This window comes from Coregonus clupeaformis, chromosome 20, assembly GCF_020615455.1.
Source record: "Coregonus clupeaformis isolate EN_2021a chromosome 20, ASM2061545v1, whole genome shotgun sequence".
In the NCBI taxonomy this organism is placed as follows: domain Eukaryota; kingdom Metazoa; phylum Chordata; class Actinopteri; order Salmoniformes; family Salmonidae; genus Coregonus; species Coregonus clupeaformis.
In genome coordinates, this window is record NC_059211.1 from 65369872 (window position 1) to 65382301 (window position 12430).

A 12430-nucleotide genomic window follows, 5' to 3' on the forward strand; every position below is an offset into this window, starting at 1 on the left:
TGTGTCTAGTGACAGTGGTACATGCTGATGAGACAGGTACTGAGTTTACTGACAGCACCAGTGGAGGCTGGTGAGGGGAGGACGACTTATAGTAATGTCTAGAATGGAATGTATCAAACACATAAAAATATATTGGTACTTTATTGATAAATACACATAGGCTCATTTCCCAGTCAAGTGGAGTAAAAAACACTGAATAAGCAAAGCTTTCTAAAAGTGATAAACTGTCTCTTTTTGTTCAAGCCAGTGTTACATTCACAGTAGAAAAATGATTGAATGAATGAACGGAGGTACAGACGGAACGACCGACAAACAAACAAAAGAATGAACGAACAGATGATTGAACTAACGAACAAACAAATAAATCAATAAATGAATATACGAACAAATTAACAAATTATCGATGTAAAAAATATGAATAAAAATATGAATGAATGAATGAAAGAACAAACACATAAATGAATGATTGATTAATTTATAAACGAATTAACAAATGAACGATCAAATAAACAAATTAATTAAAAACACAAATGAGTGAAAACATTAATAAATGAAAACATGAATTCATGCTTTGCCATACAGATCAGTGACAGTAGTAGACTATGTAGCAGAGTGTTTAATGGTGCAGTACATCTATGAGGTGTCTACATCTGTAGGGTGAGTGTCTGGGTGGTTGCTAGCATCAGAGTCTGTACTGAAGGAGACAGTATTATAGTGGAATCAGGCTGGATCTCTGGGGAAGTTGACAGTAGCATAGTGGAGACAGGCTGGATCTCTGGAGAAGTTGACAGTAGCATAGTGGAGACAGGCTGGATCTCTGGGGAAGTTGACAGTAGCAAAGTGGAGACCGGCTGGATCTGTGGGGAAGTTGACAGTAGCATAGTGGAGACAGTCTGGATCTCTGGGGAAGTTGACAGTAGCATAGGTCACACTGTCTGGAACCTTTGTAGACGGACCAACGTTGGAGTAGATGTCATCTGCACAAGGATTGGTTGCCGTGGCGTCGATGGTGGTGAAGTCACGGGCTGTATCTGGATTCTTATTGGTTGCTGTGGCATAGATGGTGGTGATATCACAGGCTGTATCTGGGTTCTGATTGGTTGCTGTGAAGTAGATGGGGTTAGCGATGGTTCCTGTGTCTTGATCCTGGTTGGAGTGTTTAGATGCTAAAGAGGAAATCAAACAGATTATTTATTTATATTTTATCTTTGATGATTTACGTTATTTTAATTAACTGTTTTCATTTATAAAATGTATATTTATTTTTTGACATATTTTGGTGTTTTTTGTTAAATAACGATTGTGTGTGATAACTACTGTACCTGTTGGTCTCCTGTCTCTGTCTCTCCTCTGTCTAAAGAACATGAACAGCAGCAGACCCAGCAGTAGTAGAACAACACCCAGACCAACACCAGAGAACATCACATCACCTAGAACACCCAGACCAACACCAGAGAACATCAGATCACCTAGAACACCCAGACCAACACAAGAGAACATCACATCACCTAGAACACCCAGACCAACACCAGAGAACATCAGATCACCTAGAACACCCAGACCAACACCAGAGAACATCACATCACCTAGAACACCCAGACCAACACCAGAGAACATCAGATCACCTAGAACACTCAGAGACAGTACACAGGCATAATGTTCCAGTGATGCTACATTTAGCTAGTCTCTACTGTACTGTACTTCTGTGTTTCTTCATTTCAGAGGGAAGACAACATTAGACAGAGAAACAGGTGGGTGTTGAGGAGAGCAGAAATAAAGATGAAATGTTAATGATGAGATATCAATAGGAAGAGCCAGATTATTCAATCTAATACCAAGTATCAGGCACAGTCGGTGTGTTTTTGTTGTGGTTCAATCTCATTCACTGTCTGGAGGTGAAAGATGCAGTGGCTAGTTTCCACCACAAATGTATCTTCTTTACATTTATAGTTGTAGTTTATAAGGGTTTAATGCTAGGTAGTTGTATTCCATGTAACAGTTTGGTGCTTGGTAGTTGTAGTCCATTTTATAAATGGTACTTGGTAGTTGTAGTCCATTTTTATAAATGGTACTTGGTAGTTGTAGTCCATTTTATAAATGGTACTTGGTAGATGTAATCCGTGTTACATTATGGTACTTAGTTATGTCTGTTGTTACCTTGTGTTCTAGCCATGATGTTCTTATTGTCATAAACACACAATGACTATAACTACTAGCCTCTAAATACAGCACCACTCTGAGTACAGTTACAATACTAAAGATAATGACTATAACTACTAGCCTCTAAATACAGCACCTCTCTGAGTACAGTTACAATAATAAAGATAATGACTATAACTACTAGCCTCTAAATACAGCACCGCTCTGAGTACAGTTACAATACTAAAGACAATGACTATAACTACTAGCCTCTAAATACAGCACCTCTCTGAGTACAGTTACAATACTAAAGATAATGACTATAACTACTAGCCTTTAAATACAGCACCTCTCTGAGTACAGTTACAATACTAAAGATAATGACTATAACTACTAGCCTCTAAATACAGCACCTCTCTGAGTACAGTTACAATACTAAAGGTAATGACTATAACTACTAGCCTCTAAATACAGCACCGCTCTGAGTACAGTTACAATACTAAAGATAATGACTATAACTACTAGCCTCTAAATACAGCACCGCTCTGAGTACAGTTACAATACTAAAGATAATGACTATAACTACTAGCCTCTAAATACAGCACCTCTCTGAGTACAGTTACAATACTAAAGATAATGACTATAACTACTAGCCTCTAAATACAGCACCGCTCTGAGTACAGTTACAATACTAAAGACAATGACTATAACTACTAGCCTCTAAATACAGCACCGCTCTGAGTACAGTTACAATACTAAAGATAATGACTATAACTACTAGCCTCTAAATACAGCACCGCTCTGAGTACAGTTACAATACTTAAGATAATGACTATAACTACTAGCCTCTAAATACAGCACCTCTCTGAGTACAGTTACAATACTAAAGACAATGACTATAACTACTAGCCTCTAAATACAGCACCGCTCTGAGTACAGTTACAATAATAAAGATAATGACTATAACTACTAGCCTCTAAATACAGCACCGCTCTGAGTACAGTTACAATACTAAAGATAATGAATATAACTACTAGCCTCTAAATACAGCACCGCTCTGAGTACAGTTACAATACTAAAGATAATGACTATAACTACTAGCCTCTAAATACAGCACCTCTCTGAGTACAGTGTCACGATCGTTAGAGTGAGTTGACCAAGACGCAGCGTGATGAACGAACATACTTTATTTAATGACTGAACACACGAACAAAAACAATAAGATACCGTGACGTCCAAAGGTTAACCCAACCAACACGGAATAATTCACAAGGAACAAGATCCCACAACTATTGTGGGAAAACAGACTCTATAAATATGGCTCCCAATCAGAGACAACCAGCAACAGCTGACACTCGTCGCCTCTGATTGGGAACCACTCTGGCCAACACAGAAATACAACCATAGAATATACACACCCTGGCTCAACATATCGAGTCCCCAGAGCCAGGGTGTGACAGTACCCCCCCCAAAGGCGCGGACTGCGACCGCGCCTAAACATAAACAAACCAGGGGAGGGCTGGGTTGGCATTCCTCCTCGGAGGCGGTTCCGGCTCCGGGCTCGCCCACCACCCTCCAATAATCCCCCCGTAGCGCCCCTGATCCGGTCTGGCCCCGCTGGCTGGAGCTGGACTGGACATCGTAGGCGCGGATTGCTTAAGCTCCGGTGTGGAGCAGCTGACCGGTACCTGACCAGGCACCGGTGACCCAGGCACGGGTTGTGCCGGACTGACGACGCGCACCCCTGACTTGGTGCGTGGAGCAGGAACGGGCCGGACCGGGCTGACGATGCGCACCCCTGGCTTGGTGCGTGGAGCAGCAACGGGCCGGACCGGGCTGACGATGCGCACCCCTGGCTTGGTGCCTGGAGCAGGAACGGGCCGGACCGGGCTGACGATGCGCACCCCTGGCTTGGTGCGTGGAGCAGGAACGGGCCGGACTGGGCTGACGACTCGCACCCCTGGCTTGGTGCGTGGAGCAGGAACGGGCCGGACCGGGCTGACGACTCGCACCCCTGGCTTGGTGCGTGGAGCAGGAACGGGCCGGACCGGGCTGACGACTCGCACCCCTGGCTTGGTGCATGGAGCAGGAACGAGCCGGACCGGGCTGACGATGCGCACCCCTGGCTTGGTGCGTGGAGCAGGAACGGGCCGGCCCGGGCTGACGATGCGCACCCCTGGCTTGGTACGTGGAGCAGGAACGGGCCGGACCGGGCTGACGACTCGCACCCCTGGCTTGGTGCATGGAGCAGGAACGGGCCGGACCGGGCTGACGACTCGCTCCCCTGGCTTGGTGCATGGAGCAGGAACGGGCCGGACCGGGCTGACGATGCGCACCCCTGGCTTGGTGCGTGGAGCAGGAACAGGCCGGGACGGGCTGGCGACGCACACCGTAGGTTTGGTGCGAGGAGCAGGAACAGGCCGGGCCGGGCTGACGACTCGCACCGTAGGCTTGGTGCGAGGAGCAGGAACAGGCCGGGCCGGGCTGACGACTCGCACCGTAGGCTTGGTGCGAGGGGCAGGAACAGGCCGGGCCGGGCTGGCGACGCGCGCCGTAGGCTTGGTGCGAGGAGCAGGAACAGGCCGGGCCGGGCTGGCGACGCGCACCGTAGGCTTGGTGCGAGGGGCAGGAACAGGCCGGGCCGGGCTGGCGACGCGCACCGTAGGCTTGGTGCGAGGGGCAGGAACAGGCCGGGCCGGGCTGGCGACGCGCAACGTAGGCTTGGTGCGAGTGGCAGGAACAGGCCGGACCGGGCTTGCGACACGCACCGTAGGCTTGGTGCGAGGAGCAGGAACAGGCCGGGCTGGGCTGGCGACTCGCACCGTAGGCTTGGTGCGAGGGGCAGGAACAGGCCGGACCGGGCTTGCGACACGCACCGTAGGCTTGGTGCGAGGGGCAGGAACAGGCCGGGCCGGGCTGGCGACGCGCACCGTAGGCTTGGTGCGAGTGGCAGGAACAGGCCGGGCCGGGCTGGTGACGCACACCGTAGGCTTGGTGCGAAGGGCAGGAACAGGCCGGGCCGGGCTGGCGACGCACACCGTAGGCTTGGTGCGAGGAGCAGGAACCGGTCGGGCCGGGCTGACGACTCGCACCGTAGGCTTGGTGCGAGGGGCAGGAACAGGCCGGGCCGGGCTGGCGACGCGCACCGTAGGCTTGGTGCGAGTGGCAGGAACAGGCCGGGCCGGGCTGGCGACGCACACCGTAGGCTTGGTGCGAATGGCAGGAACAGGCCGGGCCGGGCTGGCGACGCACACCGTAGGCTTGGTGCGAGGAGCAGGAACAGGCCGGGCCGGGCTGGCGACGCGAACCGTAGGCTTGGTGCGAGGAACAGGAACAGGCCGGACCGTACTGGGAACACACACCACTGGCCTTAAACGGGGATCAGGAACGGGCCGGACCGGACTGGCAATACACCTCAGTACCTCTCGCCGTGCCTCTACAACTTCCTTCCCTCCTCTCACCAATGGCTCCCGTAACCCGGTGGCCTTCTCTCCTCGTCTCCCATTTCGCCCTGTGGCAGCCTCCTGCTGCCCAGTCGCCCATTCCGTGTGCCCCCCCCTAAAAATTTTCTGGGATTGCCTCTCGTCCGTCCGACGACGACACTGTTGACGCCGTTGCTCCTCTCTCGCCAGGGCCTTAATCTTAGCCCATGGCTCCTTGCCCCCGAGCATGTCCTCCCAGGACCACGATTTGCCCACCTGGGCCATCGCCAACCTCTCCAGCTCCTTTCCCGGCGCTTCCTCCCATGTCCAGGCCGCCTGCTCCTGGACACGCTGCTTGGTCCTGGTATGGTGGGGTCTTCTGTCACGATCGTTAGAGTGAGTTGACCAAGGCGCAGCGTGATGAACGAACATACTTTATTTAATGACTGAACACACGAACAAAAACAATAAACGATACCGTGACGTCCAAAGGTTAACACAACCAACACGGAATAATCCACAAGGAACAAGATCCCACAACTATTGTGGGAAAACAGCCTCTATAAATATGGCTCCCAATCAGAGACAACCAGCAACAGCTGACACTCGTTGTCTCTGATTGGGAACCACTCTGGCCAACACAGAAATACAACCATAGAATATACACACCCTGGCTCAACATATAGAGTCCCCAGAGCCAGGGTGTGACATACAGTTACAATACTAAAGATAATGACTATAACTACTAGCCTCTAAATACAGCACCACTCTGAGTACAGTTACAATACTAAAGACAATGACTATAACTACTAGCATCTAAATACAGCACCGCTCTGATTACAGTTACAATACTAAAGATAATGACTATAACTACTAGTCTCTAAATACAGCACCACTCTGAGTACAGTTACAATACTAAAGATAATGACTATAACTACTAGCCTCTAAATACAGCACCACTCTGAGTACAGTTACAATACTAAAGATAATGACTATAACTACTAGCCTCTAAGTACAGCACCTCTCTGAGTACAGTTACAATACTAAAGATAATGACTATAACTAGTCTCTCAATACAGCACCTCTCTGAGTACAGTTACAATACTAAAGATAATGACTATAACTAGTCTCTCAATACAGCACCTCTCTGAGTACAGTTACGTGTTGAACAGGTTATAGGGACTAAATAACATGGTTAATGTTAGTGACTGGGGGAGAGGGAGAAGTGAGTGGGGAGATGAGAGGGGGAGATGTTGGGGGGGGCAAAGGAAGACAGAAAGAGAGAGATAAAGAAGTCAGAGGAGGGACAGAGAAGGAGAGAGAGAGAGACAGAGAGAGCTACAGAGAGAGAGAGAGAGAGAGAGAGAGAGAGCTACAGAGAGAGAGAGAGAGCGCGAGAGAGAGAGCTACAGAGAGAGAGAGAGAGAGAGAGAGAGAGAGAGAGAGAGAGACACAGTGGTCTAAGGCATGTATGCATTCACTAACTGTAAGTCGCTCTGGATAAGAGCGTCTGCTAAATGACTAAAATGTAAATGTAGAGAAAGAAGCCAGAGGAGGGACAGAGACAGAGAGAGAGAGAGCTACAGAGAGATAGAGCGAGAGAGAGAGAGAGAGAGCTACAGATAGATAGAGCGAGAGAGAGAGAGAGAGAGCTACAGAGAGAGAGAGAGAGAGAGAGAGAGAGAGCTACAGAGAGAGAGAGAGAGCGAGAGAGAGAGAGCTACAGAGAGAGAGCGAGAGAGAGAGAGAGAGAGAGAGAGAGAGAGAGACGCAGTGGTCTAAGGCATGTATGCATTCACTAACTGTAAGTCGCTCTGGATAAGAGCGTCTGCTAAATGACTAAAATGTAAATGTAGAGAAAGAAGCCAGAGGAGGGACAGAGACAGAGAGAGAGAGAGCTACAGAGAGATAGAGCGAGAGAGAGAGAGAGAGCTACAGATAGATAGAGCGAGAGAGAGAGAGAGAGAGCTACAGAGAGAGAGAGAGAGAGAGAGAGATGTTGGCCTACAGGTAAGTGTGTAGGCTATAGAGAGCAGTTCTACTGAGGGTAATATACCTGCAGTGGAGTTTGAGGAGTCAGTTGCCATGGTGATGTTTGTTGATGGGTGTGTCGTGGAGAGGAGAGGTCTGGAGGTGATGGAGCCAGGGATGGGAGGAGAAGGAGCTGTAGAGAGAGGAAAAGAGAGAGAGAGTCAAGGAGAGAGAGAGAGAGAGAGAGAGAGAGAGAGAGAGAGAGAGAGAGAGAGAGAGAGTCAAGGAGAGAGAGAGAGAAGAGAAACAGAGAGAGAGATTCAAGGAGAGAGAGATAGAGAGAGAGAGAGAGAGAGAGAGAGAGAGAGTCAAGGAGAGAGAGAGAGAAGAGAGACAGAGAGAGAGAGTCAAGGAGAGAGTGAGACAGAGATATAATGCATCAACAAAAAATATAATGTGCAAAATGTAATCATCTACATAAACACACTAATAGAAACTCTTAGACACCAACCTCTCTCCACAGTTAACCTGACTTCAGTCTTGTGATACCACCACCATGTGTTTATTTCACACCAGTAGGTCCCTGAGTCCTCTAGGGTCAGGTTAGTGATGGTGACAGTGAAGACTCTTCTCTCTGTGTCGTCATTCAGAGAGTATCTCCCTTTATGAGTCCACGTTGGGTGTTGATGCGTTTGGGTTTTGATGACATCAACCCGGTAGGCCCAGATCCCTTTTGAGAGGTACTTCTGGTATGTCTCAAACCCCCGTGCATAAGGACACTGAATGCTAGCATTTCCTCCTTCTGTCCCTCTCTTTGTGATCACTCCTGACCAGGGACGGCCTGTTCAATAGGGCGATATGGGCGACGCACTGCCAAACGGGAAAAGGAAGGGATTTTTTTTCTAATCAATTATATCACGGCAACAGTAGTTATCAGTGTTGTAATCTGATCTGACTGCCACTAAATGTCAAATCAGGCTAAAGTCGTGCTTCAAATGGCCCCGCCCGTTTTTGGGCGATTTCAGTCAGGTTGAAAATCGCCCAGAAGTCTCTCATAGCCTGTCATGTAAAATCTATTTTTTTCAAATTTCAAAGCTTTCAATACATTCTCTATGGGTGTCTGTGGGCTTGCACTTACGCGCTTTCGTCATACGTGACGTAACCATGAACGTAACTAAGCAAATAGCGGCTAGCAGCGTCTCTTTGCGACCTGCAGTGTGGCGTTATTTTATGTTTTTAATTTGTACACTTAGTGGCGTTATTTTATGTTTTTAATTTGTACACTTAGTTTACAAACATTCTGCCAACCATGGATTTCGAGTGGTGGGTTTTGGACTGATCTTGTTGATCGTGTACATACCCGCTACGAACGGACTAAATAATGAAAACGTTGCTGGCAGCGGAATCCAATACAGCTGGGAGACTTGGCTGGATGACAGAGTCCCGGACAGAGAAGTGGAGCCGGCCGGCTTCACCCTGGTCGGAGCGGACCTCGATCTGACAGTCACAGGGAAAATCGATCCTGGTAAGAGAGCGACTCTGTACCCCCGAGCCCCGACATTGAACTGCTTTCTGTGTCACTGTGACCTTACTATCTGCCCCGTGAGTTCCCCCAATTGTTTGTTACCATTGTGTACTGTTGATAATCACAAGTTTACTGGAGAACTGAGACCAAGTAGAGACTTTGGACAGGGTGGATATGGTATAATAAAGGCAGTTTATTCAGAGGTAAAGATATCTGGAATCGTGTGCACGGACTCGTTCGTCAAACTCTTAGGGAGCTATCTGAAGAGAGCCCCGAAAACATTGTGTGCTGACATTTTATACAATAAATGATGTAGGTTGAATCTAGTAGTTCTGATCTTCTGATTGGTCCTGATGAGTTGGGCGAGGACCCCTCCACTGTTGCATTGGCTCTGAGTCGGGTTCTCTGTCTTCAAATGTTCAGCCTAAAGAGAGGGGATTTTTGTGTGTGTGTGTGTGTTTAACAGTGATGATGTGTGTGTGTGTGTGTGTTTAACAGTGATGATGTGTGTGTGTGTGTGTGTGTTATCAGTGATGATGTGTGTGTGTGTGTGTGTGTGTGTCCTCAGAGCAAGAACTCGTGAGTTGGAAGAACTGAGAGACCTATGGCGTGGGTGTTGTCCTTGGCCACCTGCTGACAAGGCTGACAAGATAGGACTCTTTTGTCCATTGTTATAGGATAGGAACAGCATTGATTGAAAACAAACGCCCAACACAAAATGGGTCATGCACAAGATTTTAGTCAGACCAAGCTATAACATTATATATTTACTACGACAGTACATTCAACCAAAAGCTAATATAACAAAGGCATCAGAGATTATTTATAATCTGTCACAGAAACTGGAATCCATCTCCCCAGATCAGTCAATAAATGCTTCTGGTATTGACTTATATGCTGCCCCTGTCTTCATGTTGTTGCTGGACATATCTTTTTTAAAATGTGTGTAGGTCACCTAAATCATCAGAAAAATTGCCCCTCCTGAGAATTTTTTCAGGAGCCGCCACTGCTCCTGACACCACACAGCTCACAGCTATGACACAACCAAAGAAACAGATTCACATCATCTCTACAACATCAGCTGCCCATTGTCACCATATTTCACAGACAGTCAGGTAATGGAGATACTTGAGTGATATGTAGAGAATGTTTAATAATCTGTGGCTGAGTGACACAGTACATTTATGTGTTCAGGACTACAGCAATACAGTAAAACAGTGTTCAATGATATAGTATAGTACAGCATTGATCACTGTAGCATAAAATTATATATGCCAACAATTGAGTGTTCAGTGAGTAACACAGTTCAGTATGAGGTGTGTATTAATGTAATACATTCTAATAGTATCAGTTCAATATGAGGTGTGTATTAATGTATTGAGGTCTGATAGTAACAGTTCAATATGAGGTGTGTATTAATGTATTGAGGTCTGATAGTAACAGTTCAATATGAGGTGTGTATTAATGTATTGAGGTCTGATAGTAACAGTTCAATATGGGGTGTGTATTAATGTAATACATTCTAATAGTAAAAGTTCAATATGAGGTGTGTATTAATGTATTGAGGTCTGATAGTAACAGTTCAATATGGTATAATAATATTAGTACTCACCACAGAGAAGTCTGATGCTGATAGACATGAGATTCCTCATTCTACTCTCTGGCTTCCCTCCTATGTTGTCTACTTTATACTGTTCTCCTCTCACTCCAGTCCTCTACCAGTCACTACCAGTCTAGTCCCAGATACTCAGACTCTCTACCAGTCACTACCAGTCTAGTCCCAGATACTCAGACTCTCTACCAGTCACTACCAGTCTAGTCCCAGATACTCAGACTCTCTACCAGTCACTACCAGTCTAGTCCCAGATACTCAGACTCTCTACCAGTCACTACCAGTCTAGTCCCAGATACTCAGACTCTCTACCAGTCACTACCAGTCTAGTCCCAGATACTCAGACTCTCTACCAGTCACTACCAGTCTAGTCCCAGATACTCAGACTCTCTACCAGTCACTACCAGTCTAGTCCCAGATACTCAGACTCTCTACCAGTCACTACCAGTCTAGTCCCAGATACTCAGACTCTCTACCAGTCACTACCAGTCTAGTCCCAGATACTCAGACTCTCTACCAGTCACTACCAGTCTAGTCCCAGATACTCAGACTCTCTACCAGTCACTACCAGTCTAGTCCCATATACTCAGACTCTCTACCAGTCACTACCAGTCTAGTCCCATATACTCAGACTCTCTACCAGTCACTACCAGTCTAGTCCCAGATACTCAGACTCTCTACCAGTCACTACCAGTCTAGTCCCATATACTCAGACTCTCTACCAGTCACTACCAGTCTAGTCCCAGATACTCAGACTCTCTACCAGTCACTACCAGTCTAGTCCCAGATACTAAGACTCTCTACCAGTCACTACCAGTCTAGTCCCAGATACTAAGACTCTCTACCAGTCACTACCAGTCTAGTCCCAGATACTAAGACTCTCTACCAGTCACTACCAGTCTAGTCCCAGATACTCAGACTCTCTACCAGTCACTACCAGTCTAGTCCCAGATACTCAGACTCTCTACCAGTCACTACCAGTCTAGTCCCAGATACTCAGACTCTCTACCAGTCACTACCAGTCTAGTCCCAGATACTCAGACTCTCTACCAGTCACTACCAGTCTAGTCCCAGATACTCAGACTCTCTACCAGTCACTACCAGTCTAGTCCCATATACTCAGACTCTCTACCAGTCACTACCAGTCTAGTCCCAGATACTCAGACTCTCTACCAGTCACTACCAGTCTAGTCCCAGATACTCAGACTCTCTACCAGTCACTACCAGTCTAGTCCCATATACTCAGACTCTCTACCAGTCACTACCAGTCTAGTCCCAGATACTCAGACTCTCTACCAGTCACTACCAGTCTAGTCCCAGATACTCAGACTCTCTACCAGTCACTACCAGTCTAGTCCCATATACTCAGACTCTCTACCAGTCACTACCAGTCTAGTCCCAGATACTCAGACTCTCTACCAGTCACTACCAGTCTAGTCCCATATACTCAGACTCTCTACCAGTCACTACCAGTCTAGTCCCATATACTCAGACTCTCTACCAGTCACTACCAGTCTAGTCCCAGATACTCAGACTCTCTACCAGTCACTACCAGTCTAGTCCCAGATACTAAGACTCTCTACCAGTCACTACCAGTCTAGTCCCAGATACTAAGACTCTCTACCAGTCACTACCAGTCTAGTCCCATATACTCAGACTCTCTACCAGTCACTACCAGTCTAGTCCCAGATACTCAGACTCTCTACCAGTCACTACCAGTCTAGTCCCAGATACTAAGACTCTCTACCAGTCACTACCAGT

General features: G+C 47.3%; 1 protein-coding gene across 1 annotated transcript; it reads right to left on the minus strand.

The window, feature by feature from the left end:
- Positions 1-707: 707 nt before the first annotated feature.
- Positions 708-10709, minus strand: LOC123481517 (CMRF35-like molecule 8). Its single transcript, XM_045205853.1, has 5 exons — positions 10670-10709; positions 8044-8373; positions 7618-7725; positions 1323-1430; positions 708-1166 (listed from the first exon to the last, which is right to left on the minus strand). The coding sequence occupies exons 1-5, from the start codon at positions 10707-10709 to the stop codon at positions 721-723; spliced, it is 1032 nt and encodes a 343-aa protein (XP_045061788.1). The 3' UTR covers positions 708-720.
- Positions 10710-12430: the final 1721 nt, after the last annotated feature.